The sequence below is a fragment of the Gymnoscopelus braueri genome (assembly GCF_963280865.1).
Source record: "Gymnoscopelus braueri genome assembly, chromosome: 18".
NCBI lineage: Eukaryota > Metazoa > Chordata > Actinopteri > Myctophiformes > Myctophidae > Gymnoscopelus > Gymnoscopelus braueri.
Genome location: NC_137618.1, coordinates 47,767,903 through 47,794,321, shown reverse-complemented (window position 1 = coordinate 47,794,321; position 26,419 = coordinate 47,767,903). Strand labels below are relative to the sequence as shown.

General features: G+C 41.8%; 1 protein-coding gene across 1 annotated transcript in view; it reads left to right on the top strand.

Annotated features, from left to right (window-relative positions):
• rab3gap1 (RAB3 GTPase activating protein subunit 1) overlaps window positions 1–26,042 on the top strand; it is a 110,813-nt gene extending 84,771 nt beyond the window's left edge. Inside the window, exons 21-24 of the mRNA XM_080412633.1 lie at window positions 2,547–2,650; window positions 2,804–2,919; window positions 11,766–11,868; window positions 25,127–26,042. Coding sequence (XP_080268759.1) covers window positions 2,547–2,650; window positions 2,804–2,919; window positions 11,766–11,868; window positions 25,127–25,366 — 563 coding nt within the window. The 3' untranslated portion in view covers window positions 25,367–26,042. The remainder of the gene's footprint in view (window positions 1–2,546; window positions 2,651–2,803; window positions 2,920–11,765; window positions 11,869–25,126) is intronic.
• The last annotated feature ends 377 nt before the right edge of the window (window positions 26,043–26,419 follow it).

Here is a 26,419-nt window from a genome sequence, read left to right as displayed (position 1 = left end):
TGTAGACACCAGTGTCTCTTTCTTGTCATGTAGACACCAGTGTCTCTTACTTGTCAATAGACACCAGTGTCTCTTTCTTGTCATGTAGACAACAGTGTCTCTTTGTTGTCAATATGTAGACAACAGTGTCTTTTGTTGAGATTCTGAATTCTTAACTCCCCTGAGTCCCCATCTTTAAGTCCCCAATCCAGTATCTTTGATTGGTGCAGGGCTAAGCATGGATCAGATTGTAAATACCATAATTAATTTATTTCACTGCAGATAGTCTTCATATTGAATTTAAAATCATCCTCAACCCTTAAATTCAATTCATTCTTTCAGAGGACTAAAATCTTATTTTATTTGATGGCCTTCCTGCCCTGGCATTTGGTCTTTGTGCCCTCAGAAAATGGACAACACCAATGGCCAAGGCCTAAAATGACGACATTCCAGGCCTGGTCCTATTATTGTAACCAACTTTCAATATCCACTAATATGGCGGCCAAATCCGTGTCTTATTTCTATCATCTGGGAGTTCAAGTGTACAAAACATCACTAACATCTTCTTAAAGACCCCATGACGTGAAAATCTAAGTTTACGTTTGTTTATGACCTGTTTGGTGCTAAACTTGTGCTAGACAGTACTGTATCTGTCCCAAAAGTTGTTGCATACAACAGGACCATGTCCCAAGGACTTTTTTTTAATTATATCCTTTTAGCCTAAATGCTTTACTGTACCTCCGTGCTGATTATTATTTTTTGAGTGATAAAATTCCATCAATGAATCAATCAATCAAAACACAAACTTGTTTTATATTTTCCTGACCACTTACCTTGTGGATGGTTGACTAAGGTTCATGGCACTTATATAACTCATGTGTTTTGCAAGTTGCTCGGGGAAACACAGTCTGCTAAACCGGTGGTTCCCAAACCGGGGGTCAGGATTAGCGCAACGTGCAACATTGTTTTCTCACTCAACAGTAAACAAACCAACATACAGTATAAGTGTATACAGGGTATCTGCATTTCTAAAGTGACAATTTAATGACTTTTAAGACCTTTTTAATACCAAATTGGCCAAATTGTCAAATATTACCTGTGAAAGAGGCAAACATTGTGAAAAAAGCCGATCTACAAGCTATTTTCACAATATTTATCTGTGGAACCGAGTCAAACTAAATGTAATGCCTACAATCCCAAATGCTTGTCAGGGTGGGGGGAGGTCCCCAGTTCAAATATGATTATTTTGGTGGATCGTTGCCTGAAATGTTTGGGAACCCTCGTGCTAAACGACTAATTGTGATTGCTTTAATTGGTTCACTTTATACTATCCTTTCACCTTGATTGCCCCTTTTTTAAATTTTTTTAAAATGTGTCCTTCAGTGATTTGTACAGTGAGCGTTTGCTATCTCTGTAAAGACGACCAGAAAAACCAAAACGATCCCTTTCAGTTCTTGTGGTATGATTTACAGCCCTCATGTGAACTATTTATCCCTCCCTGCCGCCCAGCATGTATTTAGTATTATGCTGGCACTTGTTATGCTTTCATTGAGCGAGCCACCATGCTCCATCTGTCCCTCTCCACCTCCCACAGTGCGCCTGGGATCTCCACCACCTAAAACTGGAGACCAGAAATGAGCAAAGCACAGACTTTTTTTGTTTGTTTGATTTGCAAACAGTAATACATATCATTTTGGGGGTCCTTGACATGAAAACGTTTTGTTCCTGGAACCTCCCCAGAAGCAATGATTTGAGTTGAAAATGTTGTTTAAAAAATATATATATATTCAAAGATTTGAACAAAATGTGTTCACATTTTATCACATTTCATCAAAAAATAGCCAAAGAATTCTGAAAATGACACCGATGCGTTCCCGGTCTTAATGGAATAAGTTATGACAAACATGACTTATTGCCGTATAAATAATGTGTTGTGTTGTTTCACTGCTGGCGCTGCATCTGTCCAGATGTCATCGTTGAACTGCAGTTGTTGAGCCGTCAACAGTCAAAAATGTTCAACATAAGAAAAAGAAAAAATCTAATCTTATTCCAAAACAGCAGATCTACAAGCCTGTAGAGTGGCTATTTAGCCCAAAAATATAAATTAGGGTGTGAGTGACAACCTCTTATCTTCTATTCCTGTCCATAATTCTACCATGCGAGTGACTATTCATACTGATTTCTGCAGAATATGCAACCAACCCAAGTTGGTACAAAATCCCAACCTGAATAACTATTGACCTGTCATCACGTTTCATAGAAAACAAGGATCGAAATGTATCCCCCCCCCCCCCCCCCCCCCCCCACCCCCTCAAATGTTGAATATGTACCTGTTCAGGTGACAACTCCAACACTGTACAGCCCACTAGTACAATGGCATGGATTCCACCATCATATTGAATTTGACAAGAGACCAGCCTAAACCCAACAGCAGTAAACCAACTTCTACCTTGATACAGACACATACTTCTCGTTGTTATCCTGTGTTGGTTGAGTGTAGTACAGTATGTATGCTGGCACACACACACTGGTAGAATTAAAACCGTAAGTTTTTTTGTGGTTTCCAGTGGCAGGGGAAGACATTGAGTCTGTGAAGAAGGCCATCCAGCAGGCCACCTCTCATGCCAGCAAGCTGCTCCGTCACCCGAGTCCAGACTTCAAGAAGCTGGAGGTCAGTGGAGAGAGACTCTTAGCATCCCGCATCTGTGGGGGGAACCTTTGCAACAAAAAAAAATAGCGGATTGGCTATTTTATATTGTCACATCACAGGTTTGCTGGTGTAACAGGTGTAAAACGTTTTACATTCCTTTTTCTCGTCTGGCAGGATGTGATCAGCCAGCTGATGGGGGTGGAGACGGTCATCGCCCGCGCCCGGTCGCTCAAGGCCAAGTTCGGCATCGGGAAGGGTGAGAGAGGAGACGAGGAGGAGGACCTAGAGAAGTAAGTAGCACACACACACATACACACACACACTTCTAGACAGTCCCTTATGACGGGTTCGAGTGGGTCAACCCCGCCCACAAAAAGAGTCGTTGATTAGCACTTTTTTTTTGGGGTCGGGTCGGACGAGTTTTTAAAAAAAAACGGACCTGCGCATCACTTTTGAAACACCCCCCCCATACATTTTTATTGCCGGTGGGGAATAACTGGTCAGTCTGAATTAAATACATGGCAATTGATATTTATATTTGATAATATCACAATTTTAACAATTTCATTAAAAATGTATAAACATTTAAACTAGGTAACCCTGGCATCCACATCTTTGGCAAATGTTCAAAAGATATGACAAAAAATAATTGTAATTATGTTTAGTAGTCGTTGTGAGCTTACATATCAGCTATTTTTGCTATTTGTCATATGAAGTATATTTGGGCTGAAGTGGTTAAAATAATGTCCCCCTAGTTTTGTCTTATTTTATTTTGTATTATTATTTTACAAATGGAACCTTGACTGTACAGCATCAACAGCTCCCCATGAAAATCCCAGTGAATTGGACAGACGTAGCAGCATGAGTAGAGGTGTAGGCCCCTGCGAGTAATACACCCGAAGGTTGGACTCCTCATGTTTTATGTATGGTATATCAGGTGAACAGGGGGGGGGGGGGCCTGGTCGTTCCTCAACACCCACCGCTGTCTGAATCACAAGCCCGGGCTCTCAGGAGAATGAACTTTCAACTGGATTTGACTCGGTGGACTTTTTTTACATTAGCTCTTGTATGAGACGTCAGCTTATTTTATTATTTATTTTATGCAGCGAGAGGCCTGCCTCCCTGTGGCAGACATATTGTATTCATCTCTCCTCTACAACCTCCTCTCTCTCTCTGCGTACCTTCTTCCCCCCCAACCTGTCTGTCTCTTTATTAATCCATTAAGACCGGGAACGCATCTGTGTCATTTTAAGATTTATTTGGCTATTCAAAAATAGCAGATCTACAAGCTCATAGCGCGGCACCGAGTGCCGCGCTATGAGCGTGTAGATCTGCAATTTGCTGAAAAATCTATATATAATATATAAATGTTTTCAAGCGAACATCTTTAACTCAATTCTTTGCTTCTGGGAAGGGGGTCGGTCCCTGGAACAGAATATTTTCAGATGGTGGTCCTTGACATGAAAAAGTTTGAGCACCACTGATATTATAGCAACATACGTTGTTTTTGGCAAAAAACTGTTAGGATTTAGAAGACATTGGTAGAATCCCAAGAAGCAAAGATTTGTTCGCTTTAAAAAATATATACGTTCAAAGATTTGCACAAATTCTCACGATTAAAAAGAAAATAGCAGATCTACAAGCTTGTACCGGCCCTACGAGCTTCTATATCTGCTATTTTTTGATTAGCCAAAGAAATCTTAAAATGACACACGCATCTGTGTGTCATCTTAAGATCCCGGTCTTAACGGGTTAATATCACTGGGTTCTTGCTTTCATTTCATCAGACATAGCGTGGCTCTCCTCCAGGCAGCCAGCAAGCCGAGGAGACCGGCTATTACATCAACCTCTTATCTCCATATTCTAACCTTTTGTGTTTTAGTTTTTTCGTAAATTAACGCCCTACTTCATCATCCTGTAAGCGTCACACAAAAAGTATCAAAAGTAGCAGATCTACAAGCTCAAAACGCTGCGTTTTCAGCTTGTAGATCTGCTTACTTTTGCTGTTTTTGAATTTGAATCCTGAAAAGTTAAAGGAGCATTTCACCAGAAAAATAATGAAATCTGTGTGTTTGACTAGGGTTTGACTGGACTGCTGCAATACTACAATGACCATAATGCTTTGGTGCACTGCCCCCCCTCGTGGGGAATGTGGGTGTTATCTTCAACAACAACACACAACATGTGTACCAGTGTTCACAGTGTTGCCATGTCTACTTATTATAATCTAAAATTTTGTTGATATTTGGGCTTGTATCCAAATGTTTTGATTGTTGTTTAAATCAGTGGTTCTCAAACATGTTCATGTATTTTTCCACGGACCCCCATCTGAAATTATAATTTGTGCCAGGGAGCCCCTACCAAATATGTGTTGTTAAAACGATTACAAAATATTCCACATTTTGCACTTTTTCCCCTCAAGATTTTTTGGAAAATAGCAGATCTACAAGCTCACAATGGGTAACATCGCGGCGCGTTGTGAGCTTGTAGATCGGCAATTTTCAAATATATAATATCCCATGTCTAGGTTTAAAGTGCTCTTGGCCTAGTTATCTTCTTTTGGGCTTGTTTTCATAGACCTGGTTTCTTATTTCTTTCACAATATCTGGCAACACTGGAAGTGAAGAAGCGTCCATCTCATCCTTCATGTCCAAGGATTCGTTAGTGATGTCACATCACTGACAAATCCTTGGTATCTTTATGCCGTTCTACTTCCGTGTAGCATAGTAGCGACATAGCTGTCGAATCCTTGATATTGTGATCCTAGCCTTCAACAGTTTGTTTACCGTCGCTCCACGCAGTATTTGGATTCTTTCACGCTTGCGCTTATGAAACACTAAACAGGATTATTATTTCATGTCAACATTCAAGTACAACTATCAGAAGATGTAACTCAGGTAAAGTAATGCGTCACTCCAAATTTAACTAAAGTTTTCCACCTGTACAAAGTCATTTCTTATACAGAGGCTAATACAGACATAATGATTTTTTAATCATCCTTCCCTTGTCAATATCTCGCCATTTAGGGCATATAACATTATGTAGTGATTTGATAACATAAATAGCAGCCTCCAGCCAGTCATTTACTGCCAGTCAACTGTCTTCTGAGTTTTGGTATTCGAATGATGAGCGATCTTGTTTCTTGAGTCCTAAACTTCATTCAAATAAGATCTGGTTGCAAAATCGGCGAAATGTCCCTTTAACAGTTTTGGACATATGAGGTCTACCCGACAGAGACGAAATGCTAGGCAAACAGACAGCGCGAGAAGTCATTTGAATGGACACGTGATTGTGTGTGTGTGTGTGTGTGGGGGGGGGGGGGGGGGGGTGGAGATGGTGCCCTCTCGTTGCCACCTACACCCTCTAGCCAGCGAACCTTTTATTAAAGTCCAGTTTGAACACATCATTGTCTTCTCCCCAACGCCCATCTAGCCTGTGTCAGCTTTTAATAACAAGAAGAATTTGAGGGTGATGCGTATGCGCGTGCGTGCGTGCGTGCGTGCGTGCGTGTAATATCTAATGGTGTTTCTTTTTTCTTTCTTTTTTTTTGGGGGGGGGGGGGCAGTGCTATTCACTGTTTAACCACAGGAACTCTATTGTCCCTATTCTGTGGTGAACATGACAGATCTACAAGCTCACAACACATTGCAAGCTTGTAGATCTGCCATTTTTGCCGAAAAGATTTAGTTGTAGACGGAAATACTAGCGGACATAGGATAGAGCTCTGGGGGACCCCGGTCAACTAAGTATAAGGTTCAAATGGTTCACCAACATTGAAGGAGTAGTTCACCCAAAAAATGACTTATTTTCTATCAATTGCAGACCCCATGAAGCCTTGAATCCATGGATTTATTTTTGTTTTTGTGGCATTCCTAAGCCAATAATTTGGCTACCGGATACACACCCGGTCATCAAATTATTGGCGTAGGAATGCCACAAAAACAAAAATAAATCCATGAATTCAAGGCTTCATGGGGTGTGCAATTGATAGAAAATAAGTCATTTTTTGGGTGAACTCCTCCTTAAACCCTTGGTCGTCTGTAGTTTGGGAATGTCAACAGTTTTCAGGAAATTTTTCAGAAACAGCAAAAGTAGCCGATTGACAAGCTTGTAGATCGTTTCTGAAAAAGTATAAAGTGGCTCAAGTTTTTGGCTGCGGATTGCCTCATCTGAAAATGTTTTGTGCCAAGGACCCCCTTATGTTAAAAAAAGTTGAAATTATTCAAAGTTTTCCAAACATTTTCAATTTTGTTTTAATAATTTTTTTGCTATATTTGAATAGCCAACGTATAAATGGATTAAGTGGGTAAAATTATTGTGATGCTACATTAACTACTTATGCTGGGGAACTCACCCCCCCCCCCCCCCCCCCCCCCAACCCCAAGGACCCCTAGGGGTCCTTGGGGTTGGGAACCACCGCCTTAGAAAGACAGGAACATTTTTATCAGGAGAGACCCTTACGGTTCATTAGTGTTCAGGGCCTGTGAGGACACACACACACACACACACACACACACACACACACACACACACACACACACACACACACACACACACACACACACACACACACACACACACACACACACACACCTACACGTGCAAATGGCTGGCCTCATTAAGAGGACACCCAGGGCTGGCCCTGGAGCGGCAGGCTCTGGAGCGCTCTGGTTGTCCCTGTTCAGGTGCTTCTGTCATGGGGGGGGGGGGGGGAGGGATAGGTGATGATGTTCACCATCCTACCGCAAATCAAATTCCCCATGCAATTATACATCATTAAAATGCCTTGAAAAAGCTCCTTGTATTGGGCTTGAAATCCATTCAAAAATAACACAAAATCTTGCATCTTATATCTATTTTATGTTCTTAAACTTATTTTTGAAATGGTGTATTAAACCTAATGTAGATTAATGTAGGAGAAACGTGGAAGTAACCAAAAATACTGTATTGTGTGAGCAAGGTGCTCTGTAGGCGGGGCAAAGCGGCACTGACTGAATTACGCCAGATTTAGACTTCCAATATATATCCAATACTTTTACTTCTACTCTGCTACATCTCAGAGGCAAATATTGTACTTTTTATCCCACGATTGTGTAACCCCATTTTTTACACTCAGTGCCAATTGTCTATGTAATCCTGGGCACTACACTCCCTCTGCCAACCTAGGGAGGCCAGGGCCGAGCTCATGCCTCCTTCAATGCATGAGAGCCAACTGACCTTCTTGTCACCTGACAGGGGAGAGTTTCCCCGGTAGGACGTAGCGCGTGGAAGGAACACGTTATTCCAACCAGTTCCTTTCCCCTCCATCAGGCGCCCCAGCTGGCCAGGGGAAGGCAGTATAGAGACCAGGATTACTGCATGTTTTTGTGAGAGTATCTACCCTAGGAGACACAAGAAGAACATGCAAATTCCACACAAATATTGTACTTTTACTCCACTCCAATTATTTGAAAACTTTAGTCACTAGTTACTTTGTAGATTTTGATTATTATTACAAAACATACAGTAACCACTTCAGCCCTATACACATTTTGGCCATTTGAAAATAGCTGATCTACAAGCTCACAATCGTCGAGATGCGACGCATTGTGAGCTTGTAGATCTGCTATTTTCAAAAGATATTTATACATTTGAAAACTTGAAATGGGACATTCTGCATAATGCAGAATGTTACTTTTGGTACTTTAAGTACATTTTGATGCCATTTTTTTCTTTTTACTTTTACTCAAGTACATATTGAATTCCAGACTTTTACTTATAACAGAGTACTTCTATATTGCAGTATCGATACTTTTACTTAAGTAAAACATGCGAGTACTTTTTCCACCACTGATGAAAAGAGAGTGATGGCAAATTGATTCAGGAAGGCTCTCTATATGAGAAGTATGTTTTTTAACAGTTAAGGTCCTTACAGTTGTTAAGCCCTCTGTACATCCACAGTATGGCTTCTTTAAAATTCACCTCCCTTATGGAATGCAAGAAATAAATAACCCTTTTTCCAGCCATAACCATTTTGACTGGAGAAACAGACTGCTTTTGCACTAATGGGTTTTGAAGGGCGCCCATTATGCTCATTTCCAGCTATTGTGTTTTTATTCTGGGACTCCACTAGAGCAGCTTTGCATTATTCACAGTTGGGGGAAAAAACAAACCCTTATTTATCTTATTGAGATATACTGGCTCTGTATGCAGCCGCTCATTCCAGCCTTTGTCTAAAAACAAGCGGGCTAGCGGTGGCTCAGGAGGTAGAGCGGTTTGGTCGCTTGGGGAGAATCGAAATGCTCCCGGTTCGATTCCCGGTTCGAACTTCCTCCTGGCTGCATCATCAAAGTGTCCTTGAGCAAGACACTGAAACCCTAACCATTCGATGTGTTGCTAATATTTTCAAAAATAGCAGATCTACAAGCTTGCAGCGTGGCACGAAGTCACGCGATGTGAGCTTGTAGATCTGCTATCTTTGAATAGCCAACTTATAAAGGCATAAAGTGGTTAAAATGATTGTGATGCTATATTAACCCAATAATAAGACCTGAAGCCGATTCTACAAATGAACCTATGTTTCTATATCAGTGGTGCTCAAACTTTTTCATGTCAAGGACCCCCAAAATGATATGTATTTGGCCTCTGACCCCCATCTCAAAATATGTTGTCCCAGGGACCCCTAGAAGCAAAGATTTGAGTTAAAAATGTTCGCTTTAAAATAATATCTATTCAAAGATTTGCACACATTTTCACGATTTAAAAAAAATGTGCCGCGCTATGAGCTTGTAGATCTGCTAATTTTTTATCACATCGTGTGCCAGAGGTTTATTAAAATAGGGTATACAGCATATCTTCCATCCACTTACGTTGATATGTTGCGTGCTGTAGAAGCCCCGACGAGGACGCGCATGTAAACAAAGCGTGCGTGCGAGACGGCGGAGGGTCCCGACTAACGCCTGGAACAATAATATTTCTAACGCGATCCTCCATTGCAGAGTGATCGCCGATCGAAAACGGCTCATTTCCACCACGTTAAAAAGAAATGGAGATATTAAGCTTTTAGTCAAGGAGTTAACATTGGAGCGGACGACCGGAAGCATTTTTGACATAGATCCACATCCGGCCTCTCCTTCTTAGAGACTCCTTGGATGATCCCAAAGTTTCGTTAGAGCGCCCCACGTGGGAAAAACATATAAAAAAGAAAATGGGCCAAAAACGGTCGTTTATGGCACTCAATGTGTTAATAGTCAAAGTGTAAAATAATGCTTTTTAGCTCAAATCAAAAAGTGACACAGATGAATTCCAGGTCTTAATGGGTTAACTACTTTTGCTGGGGACCCCCTGGAATCCCTAGGGGTCCCCAGACCCCACTTTGAGAACCAATGCTTTGCTCTATACTTATGCACCTCTTAAGTCTGGTTCATACTTTGTCGTCCCACTGTGTCACTCAACGGAAATAGCTCATCTAAAAGATTGCAACATGTGAGCTTGTTTGATCTACTGTTATATTGATCTACTATTTTCAGCAAGCAAACACGGTCATAATGACGGAATATACATTTATCACCAGCCTCTGGAAAGTCCTTGACATGCTGTCAGGTTCACTGTCACCAAACAACAACTATTGTACCATTTTACATCTGAGGGAAAACGCTCAGAGCTAAAACATCACTGAGACAAGATGATCCAAATATTTGTGAGCCTTGTATTTTAGAAAAGTTGTCTTTTATTTTAATCATCGGGGCATCGATCCTCTCAAAACGATGAGGAAGGATACCTTTGCAAGCATGTGATGTTTCAAGGGGGCCTTAATCCATTTAGACCGGGAACGCATCTGTGTCATTTTAGATTTATTTGTCTATTATAAAAATAGCAGCTTGTAGACGTGAAAAATCGTGGAATTTTTTGCAAATCTTTGAATATATATATTTTTTAAAGCGAACATTTGTAACTAAAATCTGTACTTCTGGGGGTCCCTGGAACAACATATTTTGAGATTGGGGGGTCCTTGGCCAAATAAATAAAATTTTGGCGGTCCTTAGCATGGAAAAAGTTGGAGCACCACTGATATAGCAACCAAACAACAACAATATGTATCACAGACTCCCATCTCAAAATATTTAGTTCCAGGGACCCCCCAGAAGCAAAGATTTGAGTTAAAATGTTTGCTTTAAAAGAAAATATTCGCAAAAAAATATTTTTCAAAAATAGCAGATCTACAAGCTCATAGCGCGGCACTCAGTGCCGCGCTATGAGCTTGTAGATCTGCTATTTTTTTGAATAGCCCAAAGAAATCTAAAATGACGGTCCCGGATTGAAGGGGTTAAGGATTTCATGATCTTGAAACAACATTCATTTCTAAAGTCGTTTTTTCATTTTTTTTCTGCTGTCATTGCAAGTTATGATCACAGTCCAGGTGGATGTGACCTATTGACCTATTCCGCTTCCCATGCTCCCTTTACCTCTCTCCTCCATCCATTGACTTTCACACTCCTACCTCTCCCTCTCCCTCTCTCTCTTTTGGTATGCCCCCCTCTCCTTCTCACTCACTCACTCCCTCCCCTCCCCTCTCTCCTCTTTCCCGTTGCTCCTGCCCTCTCTCTCTCTCTCTTCTCACACTTTATATACTACAGTTGGATGGCCCTCTCTCTCCATGAGACGGGACCATCATTGGTACATATATATTTATAAAGCACTTTTAAATAAATCACCAACATATATTTCATCACTGTTGAAACCAAATACTTCCACCCATCAAAAACACTCTCAGGAATACATCCCATTACTGGTCCCCAAGGCCAACACCGAGCTAGGCAAATCAGCTTTCAGGTTTAGCGCTCCCTTCACTTGGAACGAATTACAACGGATTCCATGGTTTCACTGGGTCAATTTAAAAACTTGCTAGCTAATCTTGTTGTTTTAGATTGTCACTGTTTTAATTAAGCTGTCTTTATTACTGTTTTATTCTGTTGTTTTGCTGTTTTCACATTCATAACTTGTTTATCCTGTTGTTTTTATTCATCATTATTATTTACACTGTTGTACTATGCTTTTGTAATCTCGGCATCATTGAAAATGAGGGCTCTGCCCTCAATGTATCCCCGAGAAAATAAATAAAGGTTGAATGAAAAAACAATTTTTCCTCCTCCTATAGGTTTGTCAGCTCCTTGCTGGAGGAACCGGAGGTGGCAGTGATGGGAGCTGGCCGCGGGCCGGCTGGCAGCATCATCCACAAGCTGTTTGTCAGCGCTCAGAGGGTAAGGCAACCTCTCGTTCAACCTCTCCTCTCTCTCCTCCGTTCCCTCCCTCCCTCCCTCACACGCTCCAACCGCTGTGTTTAACCACCCCGGGCACGTACCGTACGGACTCTCACTGTTTGCCTTTACCGTGTGCCCACCTCGCCACCCACTGGGGGGAAGGGCGCGCTTAACCCTTTGCGACCGGGGGGAAAGCATCTCTGTGTCATTTTTAGATGTTTTTTGGCTATTAAAAATAGCAGATCTACAAGCTCATAGCGCGGCACCGAGTGCCGCGCTACGAGCTTGTAGATCTGCTATTTATTTATTTTTTATCGTGAAAATGTGTGCAAATCTTTGAACGCGTATGTTTTTTTAAAGTGAACATTTGTAACTCAAGTCTTTGCTTCTGGTGAGTCTACAAATGTCTTCTAAACCCTAACAGTTTAAAAAAAAAAATGTTGCCATAATCACTGGTTCTCAAACTTTGTCATGTCAAGGACCACCCAAAATTATATGTATTTGGCCACAGACCCCCATCTCAAAATATTGAGAACCCAGAAGTTGTAACAGAGTTACAAATGTTCGCTTTAAAAAAATATGTAATCAAAGATTTGCACAAATTGTCACGATTTTTCAAAAAAATAGCCAAAGAAATCTTAAAATGACACAGATGCTTTCCCGGTCTTAAGGGGTTAAATCCCTGCGTCTCAGGATGTCACGTCGGGCGTCGTGCTCACCTGCTGGCCTTCCAAGCAGCAGCCCAGGCAGAACGCTCACTGTTCCTACCGACCGGTCGCCTCCTTGCCCTGAGGGGGGCTTGCACACACACACGCACACACACGCATGCACACGCACGCACGCACGCACACACACGCACATGCACACACACGCACGCATGTACGCACACACGCACACACCGAGGCGCGCACGCAGTCACACACCGGAAGACCGGGAAACATCAGTACGCAGTCATGTATGCAGGCAGGCACAGGAACATCAGCACAGGAGATGCCCCCTGCATGCCTCATGCATGCGCGCACACACACACACACAGCATGTGCAACACTGCAGCCACATTGTCAATGTCATGACAACAAAGGCCTGGCCATGTTTTCACAGTTAGAATGTCTGTCCATTATGTGACCTCTTGAGTGAGAAAATGCTGAAGCTCCTTCAAACATTTAAAATCGTTATTTATTTGAACCGACCTTGTGGGGGAAAAGGTGCAATATATTGTAAAAATGTATTAAAAAAAAGTGTTAGTAGGTGTGGCTACTGCGCAATGATTTATAATGTCAACTCAACCTGTCCTCGCTGACACAGCCTCCTGTCTATCTAAAGCCAAAAGACATTCCTCGTTCATAACATGACCGAAAACCGTGATTATCTTTTATCCAGCCGGTGTGAATGCACCTTAAAACTCGTAGTTACACGTTACAGCATGTGCTGTAACGTTGTACAACCGTATATTGTGCGTCAGGCTTACGGTTTACCCACATTGATGTGCAGTTCAAGTCACCAAACAATTTAAGGTATAAACCTATGTTGTATTTTGTTGTTGACAGTAATCATCCTGTTGCACTTAACTGTAAAGAAATGGGAAACTGTCATATAACCACATGCTTCAAAGACACGAAAAGAAGAAGAAGACTTAACTGTATTGTAGTCAGGCCTGAATGATTCTGCACTTGACTGTACTGTCCGTACATTGTTAACGTTAGAGATATTTAATACATTGTTGCTTATTGATTGTTTGTTTGTGTCTGTGTGGCCCCTCCCCCCTTGGTGTCAATGTGATGACGCCATGAAACTACTCGTCGACACGACTTCCACTTTATTGACAGACAAGTCCACTTGCAAAAATCTGAAGTCATGTATGCCCTAGTTCACGTTGCCTCTTGTGGATATAAAAGTACTGACCAGTTCTACTACTACTAATAATAATAACAATAATGATTAACCAGTTAACACTTGCATGACTAAGCCATCACTCTGACATATTTTGAGAATTTAAAGTGGATTAACTTCTCTCATGAAAAAAAAAAGATCAGATCTACAAGCATACAGCTTGTCACGCAGCAACTGTTTTGTGCTTGTACTGTAGATCAGATATTTTGCGCCTGATTGGTCACATGTGGAAACATACCAACGTGTTCACGTGTTGCACTGTTGTCACTGCGACGTGGAAAGTGATGATAGAAGGAGACGCTTTATGCTTATGCATAATAGGCAAATAATGTGAATAGTATTATTATGAATAATAATAATATTGGTTTGTCAAGAGATATCCATGTGTTTTGGACAATGGAGACAGTCACGTAATTAGACAGAGGCTTCATATAGGATATCCATGTTTCACTCAAGAGTTTAATGTACTGCTACAGATCGAGCTGTTTTATACGCTTTTTTTAAATAAAGATTTGACATACAGAATCTGCAGTTACCATTACAAGTTAGCCTATTTTATTATGTTTCTGCCTGCCTGCAACAACATATGTGAGTGAGCTCACTGACTCAGCAGAGTGCAATTGAGATGTTAATAGCTATTTAGAAGACAATGGAACCCCCCACTGTTTGGGGGAGAAGGTGTAAGCTCGTCTGGAGCACAGAGGGGAGACAGTGACCAATAGAATAGCCTGATTTGGGGATCAAAAAGACAGTTTTTCAGGCTGTGTGTGGGATAATGAAACCCCAGTCATGCTAGTGTTAAACCTACCTAGTTATATACTGTACTAGGTTCTATACAAGGCCAATTCTTGTTTTCCCTCTACAACAAATCTCTTCACCAAAAATCACTGATCTACAAGCTCACAATGTGTCGAGTTGTGACGCATCATGTGTTTGTAGATCTGCTATCTTTGCCAACATTTTCATACCTAGGGTTAGGGATGCTAGAGTTTGTGGTTAAAGTCCCCCTCCAGATACATTTTAAAGTATGCAAAAATGCTCTGCTATGATTAATATTTTGTTCAACATTGTTTTCCTACATAAAAAAGTTGTATTTATTTGTTCCATCTCTGAAAAGGGGCTGGAAGCACATCTACTATTTTTTCCCCTCATTCAGAAATTCTGGAACCATGAATATTCAGATATGCAAATGTCACAGGCCTAAAATAAGGTTTTCCTCTTCTCTTTGTCGTTGCCAGGAAAGCAGTAGAATGACACTTTAGTCGTTATTTTAGTCTCAGATCTGTTAAAACAGAGAGGGACACAGCACTGTGCATATTGGCAAAATACACACAAAAAGTTGTTCTGACGGGGCACATACGTCACGGCTTAACAACAGAATAGGTAGTCTCGCGTGGCCAGACTGTTGCCCTCCACAATGTTCAAATGCATCCGTCATACAGTCTTGAGCAACGGAAGCTCTGAAAATGAACAGAGGATAAAGCGTATGTGACGCCTCCTCCCCACTTCCGTTTAGTCTTTACGGTCGCGCAAATGTATCCTAATATAAATCAAAATCAACAAAGCATATATATATAGCTTGCTGCTTTGAAATGGAAATAAAAACATTTACTTTAAAGATATTTTAAAATCTATTTTGTTTACTAAATCTATTACGGAAATGACAAACAGATGCCACCTTCCTGCCTCGGATTTCAGAAGGTGTAGTTCCAGACTATTCGGAGATTGTGGAATAGTTGTCTGGCTACGCGAGAGTACGGTATTGGTGACATCACAGTCGGCTCAGAGAAGCATCTCCAGTGGAAGAATGTTAATAGGGCGCTCTGGTGGCGAGTTCTGCACATACGCTATAATAATATGTATAGTCAAACTATAGTCAAGTACAACATAATCTCTCAAGAACAGATTCTGCTCTGCGTTTGAATCTGTCGGGGAGGTTCGTCATAACATGTACGCAGTAGCCTACAAGTGGGCGTGCCTTCAGATCAGGAAGGAGGCCGCGCTTTACCCAATCAAATGTAGTGGGCGGGATTCACGTGTCCGTCGATCCTTCCCCACTCGAAGCAAACCGAAACAAATTTAACAATAGCGTCCGCGGAGCAGACAAAACCACGGAAAGATATTCACATTTTAACTTGCTCTTTCATCATAGAAACAAGTGGGCTTATAACCAAAACGATCCATGTTCTCTGGGAGAAGTGGTGTTAGTGTTCCGTGTAGAAATATTGTTAGTGGGAATGAAAACATAGTCGCACCACCGGAAGTGATGCGCTGAAGGCAGACCAAAACCCCGGTTTCCTTGCGCACGGGTGCTACGTTTTCTTCCTCCCAGAGCCAACTGAGATAGTCAAAAACAGCAGAGGGTGCTGTTTTTCCTTTTCATTTGGCGCTGGGTTCCCAGATTGAGTACAACATAACTTATACTATTGGGGTGGTTGTGTTTTGTCTCTCTGCTCTTCTATTGAGACATTTAGATCGTGTCAAAGGTCATGTCTCACCTAGACACAGGATTTAACACAAATTTTGACATGATGGTCAAGATACAATTTATCCCCTGAGCAAGCAGGCAGGCTCTATTAGCTCAATGGTTTCACTTTTGCAGGAAACCGCGTTCAAATCCGGGGTAGAAGTGGAAAGTTATATGGTGCAGCTTTAACTACTTTAACCCTCTGTAGTAAATCAATACGTTAAAGTAGTTGATCAGGGTTGCTCTGTACTTGGTCCGCTCTTTTTCCCCTCTACATCTGAGCTCAAAAAAATAGCTGATCTACAAGCTTGGAAATCTGCAATTTTTTAAGTGGAGACAGACTTTAAAGGAGTAGATCACCCAAAAAATTACTTATGTTCTATCAACTACACACCCGTGAAGCCTGGCTTGAATTCATGGAGATTTTTTTGTTTTTGTCGCATTCCTGAGCCAATAATGTGATGACCGGCGGAGTCGACTCAATTGAGTCTACTCCTGAACTGCTCCTTTAAAAGCTCAAGCAGGTATTACATGACATTGCTGAGTCTACCTTAAAAACAACTTTTCACTGATGGCCACTTTACTTGAAGAGGCTGCATCCATCAAACCACAAGCAAAGCTGTTTTCTGCTACTGTACCTCTCTCTCTCTCTCCCATTCTGTTAACCCATTAAGACCGGGAACGCATCTGTGTCATTTTAAGATTTCTTTGGGCTATTCAAAAATAGCAGATCTACAAGCTCATAGTGTGGCACCGAGTGCCGCGCTATGAGCTTGTAGATCTGCTATTTTAGAGAAATCGTGAACATCTTTGAATATGTGTATTTTTTAAAGCGAACAATTTTAACTTCTGGGGGTCCCTGGAACAAAATATGTTGAGATTCTTTTTCAAAAACTTTTAGGATTTAGAAGACATTTCTAGAATCCCCAGAAACAAAGATTTGACTAAAACATGTTAAAAACATAAATGTTAAAGATTTGCACAAATTTTCACCATTAAAAAAATACATAAATATCAGATCTACAAGCTCATAGCGCGGCACTTGGTGCCGCGCTATGAGCTTGTAGATCTGATATTTTTGAATAGCCCAAAGAAATCAGAAAATGACACGGATGCGTTCCCTCAATGGGTTAAGATCAGCAGAAGTGGGGCGAAAACAAATGTGTGTGTGTGTGTGTTTCATTTAGCATGATCTGAGATGACAGAGAAGAAAACACACACACACACACACACACACACACACACACACACACACACACACACACACACACACACACACACACACACACACCTGGTGCCCGTGGACGTCCCGCCTGCATGTCTTATTGGTTATGCAAATCAGCTTGTCTGCAACAATTACCCCCTGCGTGGTGTTAAAAGCTGTCTGCCTCTCTCTCCACGTTTGGTTATTACAAGCGCTTCCTTTGATACAGTGGATTGTTCTTTTGGGACACAAATGGGCAACTGGCGGCCGGGGGGGTCACATGCATGTTGGATTTTAAATTACGTAGATCTACGTCAAAGGCAGGGAATGTGGTTAAGTGGTTAATAAATTGCAGATACCGATGTGGTGAAATAATGGCCGATAGGTCATCAGCCACACCGATACATGGGCCTGGCTCCAGTCTTCTTCGGTGCATGTGAAGTGAAGTGCCGCTGAAGCACTTTATTTCCCCGGCAACAGGTTAAGAGTGTGAGTTTAATCCATTCAATCCTGGAACGCATACTGTGTCATTTTAGTTTTTTTTTTGCTGTAACCATTATTTTATACTTTGGGCTATTAAAACATAGCAGATCTATAAGCTTGTAGATTTTTTGGGGGAAAATCTTGAAAATTTGTGCAAATCTTTTGAATATAATATATGTTTAACATTGCACTTGTTTTTTTACTAAAATCTTTGCTTCTGGGGATTCTACAAATGTCTTCTAAATCCTAACAGTTTTCTTTTGAAAAAAACGTACTGTATGTTGCTATAATATCAGTGGTTCTCAAACTATGTTCATGTCAAGGACCACCCAAAACTATATGTATTTGTCTGCGGACCCCCCCCCCCCCCATCTCAAAGTATTTTGTTCCAGGGACCCCCAGAAGCAAAGATTTGAGTAAAAAAAAATGGTATACATATTCAAAGATTTGCACACATTTTCTCTTTTTTTTCTCCCAAATATAGCAGATCTACAAGCTCATAGCGCGGCACTCGGTGCCGCGCTATGAGCTTGTAGATCTGCTATTTTTGAATAGCACAAAGAAATCGGAAAATGACTCCCAGATGCGTTCCCGGCTTGAATGGGTTATACTTGACAAACGTGTCGCCCCGAGAGACAAGAGTTCATCAACACATTCGTCGCCAGCCCCTCCTCCTCCTCCTCCTCCTCCTCCTCCTCGCAACAATAATTGCTTTCGAAAATGCAAACTGAGAAAAAAAAACACAGCAAAAGCTTAAAAAAGACACAGGGAGTGAATGCTTGGCTAGACTCCCTCCTGTGTTGCCTGTGCTTGTGTTTTGTGTGGCGTATATACGTATACACTGCTACAATAAACGGGAGCGCAAAGCGCTTCCTTCCTCTCTCTCTCTCTCTCTCTCTCCTCCCCCGCCTCTCCCTCTCTTATATCACTCCTTTTTTCCTCCTTTTATTTTTTTTGCATTCTTACACCGCAAGACGGCCGAGTGTTAAATTATAGGGCTGTGTGTTGCCAGGCTCTAAATAGAAAGTAAGCGATTATCTCGAGCGTACGGAAGTCAGGTGAAATTGGCCGTATGTAAAATGATACGAGTTTCTCTTAAAGAAAAGACAGAAAAAGAAAAGAAAGAGACAAAGACAAGAAGAAGAAGCGTGGGCCAGAGACGAGTCTCACTCTGACCTCGGAACTGTGAAATTGAGCAGACAGCTGGCGGCTAGTTTAACTCTGTTTGATTTGTTTATTTTTATTTCATTGCCTCCCCCCCCCCCCCTCCACACACACACACACACGCACGCACACGCACACGCACGCACACACAAAAACCCCAGTCTCACTAAGGTGGCTCCTTTTGGCATGGCGTGTTTGTGATTGTTGCCCTTGCTGGACGATGTGCATGTTGTGACTGCCAGTGGTGTAAAGTAACTAGGTACATTTACTCAAGTACTGTTACTTAAGTACAATTTTGAGGTACTTTTACTTTACTGGAGTATTTCCAATTGCCTATCATTTTCTTGTACTCCACTACATCTCAGAGGCAAATATTGTACTACTCCACTGCAATTATTTGAAACTTTAGTTACTAGTTACTTTGCAGATATAAATTATTACATTATAAAACATACATTAACCACTTTTGGCCCATTTTATACCTAGGCTATTTGAAAATAGCCGATCTACAAGCTCACATGCGACGCGTTGTGAGCTTGTAGATCTGCTATTTTCAAACACTTTAGTACTTTTACTTTTGGTACTGTAAGTGCATTTAGATACCAATACTTTTGTACTTTTTAAGTGCATTTTGAATTCTGGACTTTTACTTATAATGGAGTACTTCTACATTGCAGTATTGATACTTTTACTTGAGTAAAACATTTGAGTACTTTTTCCACAATTGGTGACTGCAGTGAAGGGGACATGTTGTGCATGTGACCGCGGTGACGTCGTCGAGCCCCCCTCTCTCTCTCTCTCTCTCTCTCTCTCGCTCTTCCTTTTAATCGATGACTCTGTGTGTCTGTTTGCCTTTGGTTTTGCATTCTCTCCATGCTGCTGCTGTTGTGTTTTGTGTTTTATTTGTTTTTCTCTCCCCAACGCTGCTTGCCTTCTTCTTCTTTCGCCCATGTCAAGCTGGCTGACTTCACCAGTGATGAGGTAACCACTTACTGTTGCAAACTGGCTCTCTCTCCGCCCCACACCCCCCTCCCCTCTTTTGCCCCGCCCCCAAACCCTATAAGATTGATTCTCCAACTTTTTTTTTTTTGCTTCAAGGAACCCCAGTCGGATATTCATTTAGACCGTGGACCGCCCCATTTGATACATGTCTTTAATATCTTGGACCCCCAATCTACACGGAAAAAAACTTCAGTGTCAATTTAACTCAATTTAACTGAGAGTGTACAAATGGTACCAAAATGGACCAGTGAGGGTCCATTTTGGTACCATTTGCCCAACCTGCCCACCATTAGCCGGCCTGCCGACTTGAAACCTCGGAACGCGTCACATTGCGAGCTTGTGGATCGGCCATTTTAGGTACTTTTTCCCGATACTCTTGTTGTAACCTCGCCTCACCAGACTTTCCACCACGGAGGAAAGCCTGGTATTCGTTATTAAATGGCCCGTGTGATCCGGTCTAGGCCACGCCTACTAGGAAAAAAAGGGGGGGAAATCCTCTGGTTCCGGGTGTGGCGGGTTCAGTTTTTTCGGTGCCGCTTTGTTTTGGTTCCCTTTGTTAGCATTTAAATGCTAAATCGAGTACAACTAGTCTCGCCAGTCGCTACGAGTTGGAATAAAAGGATGGATATACCAAACGAACTATTCCTACAAGCTAAACTACGCCGCATCAAGGGTTTTATCGGGTAGGCCCTAACATTAAAATGCCCTCGATCGCGAGGAATTATTTTGGGGTGATAAACAGGCCCCCCCCTGGTTCCGGCTTGTGCCGGTTCCGGCCGCCTGACCGGATCGGAAACCCGAAAATGGTATTGATCCCAGGCTACTCTTGTAGGAGTAAATAACGGAGATAGAAGGTTTCTGCCCGACAGCAAACGTTACGCAAGCGTGTACGACACTCTCAGTGGAGCACCCTGAGTGCTGCTCCACGGGCGGACCTGTCCGTCCGCCCGTCCGGTCCACCCTCTTCACCGGTGCTTCTGGCGCTGCTGACGCATGGGAAGAGAGGATGATTACAGTCATTTTAGAGTCCAGTAATGGACAGTGGAGCGTCCAGCAACAAAAAAAAAAGTAATCTGTCCCCTGTCATTCCTTCACCTCCCATCAATGGCTTCCTAAAGTGACAGATGCCTTCAGGGCAGTTTACACTTTTCTTTATCCCATTAAGACCGGGAACGCATCTTTGGGCTATTTCTTTGGGCTATTCCAAAATAGCAGATCTACGAGCTCATAGCGTGGCACCGAGTGCAGCTTGTAGATCTGCTATTTTTGAAAAATCTTCAACATTTGTGCGAAATATATATATATTTTTTTTTAAAGGGAACATTTGTAACTCAAAATCTTTGCTTCATGGCGGTCCATGGAACAAAATATTTTGAGATGGGGGCCAAATACATATCATTTTGGGGGTCCTTGACATGAAAAAGTTTGAGCACCACTGATATAGAAACATACGTTTTTCAAAAAAAACTGTCAGGATTTAGAAGACATTTGTAGAATCCCCAGAAGCAAAGATTCAAGTTACAAATGTTTGCTTTAAAAATATATACTATACTCAAAGATTTGCACACATTTTCACGATTTAAAAAAAAAAATTGTAGATCATGATCATGTATATCTGCTATTTTTTGAAGAAATAAAAAAAAAATCCACATATGCGTTCCCGATCTTAATGGATTAAAATAACTTTTCCTCCAAAAAAAACAAAACAAGTCCTACTCCCCGCAGAGAAAGCACATTTCCTCCCCAAACCGCCTGCCTTGCCCTCTTTAAGTTAATTGGCCGATTTGTTTTCTGTCGTTGTTGTTGTTTGTATTATGCGTCCATATGCTCGCAGGGTTTTCTGGTCGACGTGGAGGTTTGTACTGCAGAATGTTTTCCTTGGCTGTGTGTGTGGTTGTTTTTAGCTCACCGCTTCCATTGGTGGAGTTTTAGAGCTTTTAGCTGCGTTTGATCCCAGTCTAGCTTTGTGTGTCGTCTCTGTCGGGTGGAAACCTCATATATCCAAAACCAGTGGTGTAAAGTAACTAAGTACATCTACTCAAGTACTTCCAGTTGTCAATACAGTTGTAATTACTTCTACTCCACTACATCTCAGAGGCAAATATTGTATGTTAACTCCACTACATTGATTTGAAAACTTAAGTTACTAGTTACTTTGCAGATATAAATTATTACATTATAAAACATACATTAGCCACTTTAGCCCTATTTTATACCTAGGCTATTTGAAAATCGCCGATCTACAAGCTCACAACGTGTCGCGACGCGTTGTGAGCTTGTAGATCTGCTATTTTCAAACATTTTACTTTTGGTACTTTAAGTACATTTTGATACCGATACTCTTGTACTTTTACTCAAGTAAATGTTGAATTCCGGACTTTTACTTTTAAGGGAGTACTTCTACATTGCAGTATTGATACTTTTACTTAAGTAAAACATTTGAGTACTTTTTCCACCACTGTCCAAAACTGTTACTTTGCAGGGTTCAAATTCAAAAATCGCAAAATAGCAGTAGCAGATCGACAAGCTTGTTGTCGCGTTTTCGAGCTTGCAGATCTGCTACTTTTGATGCTTTTGTGTGACGCTGTGTGATCAAGTAGGGCGTTAATTTGCGGGGAAAAAAACTGTTAAAATATGGAGATAAGAGGTTTCCCACCCAATCAGAACGCTCCCATCAATCCAGGACGCCACAGAAATCCAATTCACCCCCAACCTGTTTGTGTTCCTGTCCTCCCAACCACCCTCGCCTCGAGGTGAGATTTAGGGGAGATTTAGGCGAGGAGGCATTCACTAATTCGTAATCAGCTCAGCTTAATTTTCCGCAATTGGTTCCCCCTCAGTAAAAATAGATTGGGTTGTTTGGGTCGTTCGCCCCTTCTCCCTTCAAGTTCAGCCCAGCTAGTCTCCTCTGTCACCTTTAATCAGAGTCAAACTACTTCTTCTCCACACACACCTTAGGATCCTAATAGATTAAAACTCTCCCTCTGGTCTGTCGACCTGTTGAGCTGATCCTCTACCTGAGACGATGTGTCGCCATTGTGACGTGTTAGCTTGTAGATCAGTGATCCTCTACTTGAGACGACGTGTCAGCTTGTACCTCTACTTGAGACGACGTGTCGCCATTGTGACGTGTTAGCTTGTAGATCAGTGATCCTCTACTTGACACGACGTGTTAGCTTGTAGATCAGTGATCCTCTACTTGACACGACGTGTTAGCTTGTAGATCAGTGATCCTCTACTTGACACGACGTGTCAGCTTGTAGATCAGTGATCCTCTACTTGACACGAAGTGTCGCCATTGTGACGTGTTAGCTTGTAGCAGTGTTGATTTTGATTTTGATTTAGTTTTAGTCATAGTCTTTTGAATAAAATTCCACTTAGTTTTAGTCATATTTCAGTCGTTTCTTTTTGCTTTAACCGATTAAAGGGCAAGACCACTTTGGTAGAGGTTTGGGTTGTGTAGTTACCTTGCCATGATGTAACTCCAAAGGTGGGCAAGAAATAAAAAATAATTGCTCCATTGATTAGAAATTGATAATTCAAAATATGCTCCTTATTGACTTACATTGTACGGTAAAACTGCTCTCAAAGTCACTCTTTTAGCACAAAAACGAACGCAAACAAAGTTGATTCAGACAATATAGAACATCACCATACCCAGTACTGTTTTTTTTTTAAATAAAAATGTCAACTTCCTGTTGATTTTGCCATTTTTAATAAGTAGAAAACCCGGACTGGATCGGCGGATCCGGATCCAGATCTTCAAATAGTAAAATCAACAGGAAGTTCACATTTTTATTAAAAAAACAAACAGTACTGGGTTTGGTGATGCTCTATAATGTCTGAATCAGCTATGTTTGGGTTCATTTATGTGCTAAAAGAGTGACTTTGAGAGCTGTTTTACCGTACAATGTAAGTCAATGAGGAGCATATTTTGAATTATCAATTTCTAATCAGTGGAGCAATTTTTTTTTTTCTTGCCCACCTTTGGAGTTACATCATGGCAAGGTAACTACACAACCCAAACCTCTACCAAAGTGGTCTTACCCTTTAAGACCGGGAACGCATCTCTATCATTTTTAGATTTGAGCTAAAAAGCATTACTTTAACTTTACACTTTGTCTATAAAAGAAATTGCCGATATACAAGCTCATAGCACGGCACCGAGTGCCGCGCCACAAGCTTGTAGATCTGCTATTTAAAAAAAATCTTGAACATTTGTGCAAATCTTTGAATATATTATTTTAAAACGAACATTTTAAGTCAAATATTTGCTTCTGGGGGGGGGGGGTCCCTGGAACCAAATATTTTGAGATGGGGGTCCGCGGCCAAATACATATATTTTTGGGGGGTTCTTGACAATTATGAAGTTTGAGAACCACTGATTATAGCAACATAGGTTTTTTTGAAAACTGTTCGGACATTTGTAGAATCGACCTCAGGTCTAAATAGGTTAATCCAGAGGTCTTCAACAGGGGGTCCGCGACCCCTAGGGGTCCACGGAGGTACTGCAGGGGGTCCGCGAAATTGTTGTTTGATAAAAATAAAATAAAAACTTAAAAAAAACGTTTCGTAATTTTTTTCCCAAAAATGTCAATATGTCTTTAAACATAACATGACATATTTTAATAGCTTAGTATTGAATGCACAATAACATGGTTATAACATGTTTATACATATTTTGTAGAGAAAGAAAATGTCTTTTGCACACCTACTGGGACAACCTGTGGGTAGGAGCAGGCTCTGCAGGCAACCATTTGTTCATGTTTATACATATAAAACACAATTTTATACATAAATATACGATATATGTGGTGGCCTACCCCCTACCCTATGAGGTAGGGGGTCCCTGCTCCATCACCCCATCAGTTTGGGGGTCCCTGGCCTGAAAAGGTTGAAGACCCCTGGGTTAATCCATGCGATCGTCTGGCTCAGTGTTTCACGGAACTATCATTGTTTTAAACAATGTACCAGTACCTGTCTCTGTTCATTCATCCCAACGAAACCTTTACCCACCCTCCCCTCCCTGTGCCCCTCCCACCCTGCAGGCTGCCCTGCTGGCGCCACTGGACGAGCCACTGGGCGAGGACAGAAAGCCCGTCGGGGGGGGAGGAGGCCTCAACGTGCCCGACTTCCCGCCTCCGGCAGGGCGGGAGGTCCTCCTGCGTACCTGCGTGCCCCGACCGGCCCCGTACTCCAAGGCTCTGCCCCAGCGCCTCTTCTGCGTCCTGATGAGGGAGGACTTCAGGCTGGCGGGGGCCTTTTCCTCGGACACCTCCTTCTTCTGAGACCCCCCAACCCCAACACACCCACCTTGACCCCTCCCCATCCATCCATCCTTACCCCGGAAGCCGAGACACAGAAGGGGCCAGATAGGGCATAGCAGTGGCGGCCATTTTCTGGTTCCATTGTTCCAGACCCCATTCATCTTTCCCATAGAGATTTCCAAAAATATTTATATCAATTAATTTGAGCCTAGAATCAAGCCATCCAGGATCCTGGTGAATCATGACCATAAAACTTTGATTCTGTGTGAAAAAAAAAAGTTTTTTATATATAATTATATGATATACTATATTTAATGAATATCCTTTGTTTTGCGGTTTACATTTTTTTTTCTCTGCTTAAAATAATTGATATAAATATTTTTGGAAATCTCTATTGGAAAAATGAATGGGGTCTGGAACGATGGAACCAGAAAATGGCCGCCACTGCTATGCCCTATAAGGAGGAGGGGCATAAGTGACGTGAGCATTTGTAGCGCGGTCCACTGCAGGTGGCGCTATGGTTTGGTTGTTTAATGGCTCTTTTCCACTACAAGAACTAAGCAAAGCGCACTGTGCTGTGTAATGTATCTCATGGGTTTTAGCCAGGGGTCTTCAACAGGGGGTCCGGGACCCCTAGGGGGGTCCTCAGAGTTACTACAGGGGGGGGGCGCCAAATCTTTGTGTGAGATTCTTTTTTTTTTTTTGCCAAAAATAGCCGATCTACAAGCTCACAACGCCTCTGTGCGAGGCATTGTGAGCTTGTAGATCGGCTATTTTTGGCTAAGAGGTTTGGTGTAGGGGGAGCAGAGGTTTTCTAAGTATTGAGGATTTAAGTAGTAGAACGGTCTGAAAATACACATTAGCATGAATCCAACACAACGCTACACAAGTCTATGAAAAAGTTGAATCTGCAGCACGATTAATATTTATACAATATGAAGTGGGGGTCCCTGCCTCATCTCTCTCTCTCTCTCTGCTAAGGGGTCCTTGGGCCCGAAAACGTTGAAGACCCCTGATCTAAAGCTTCGGCTCGGCTTCAGATAAAGTTCTCGAGAACCTAATTCAGGAGGTTAG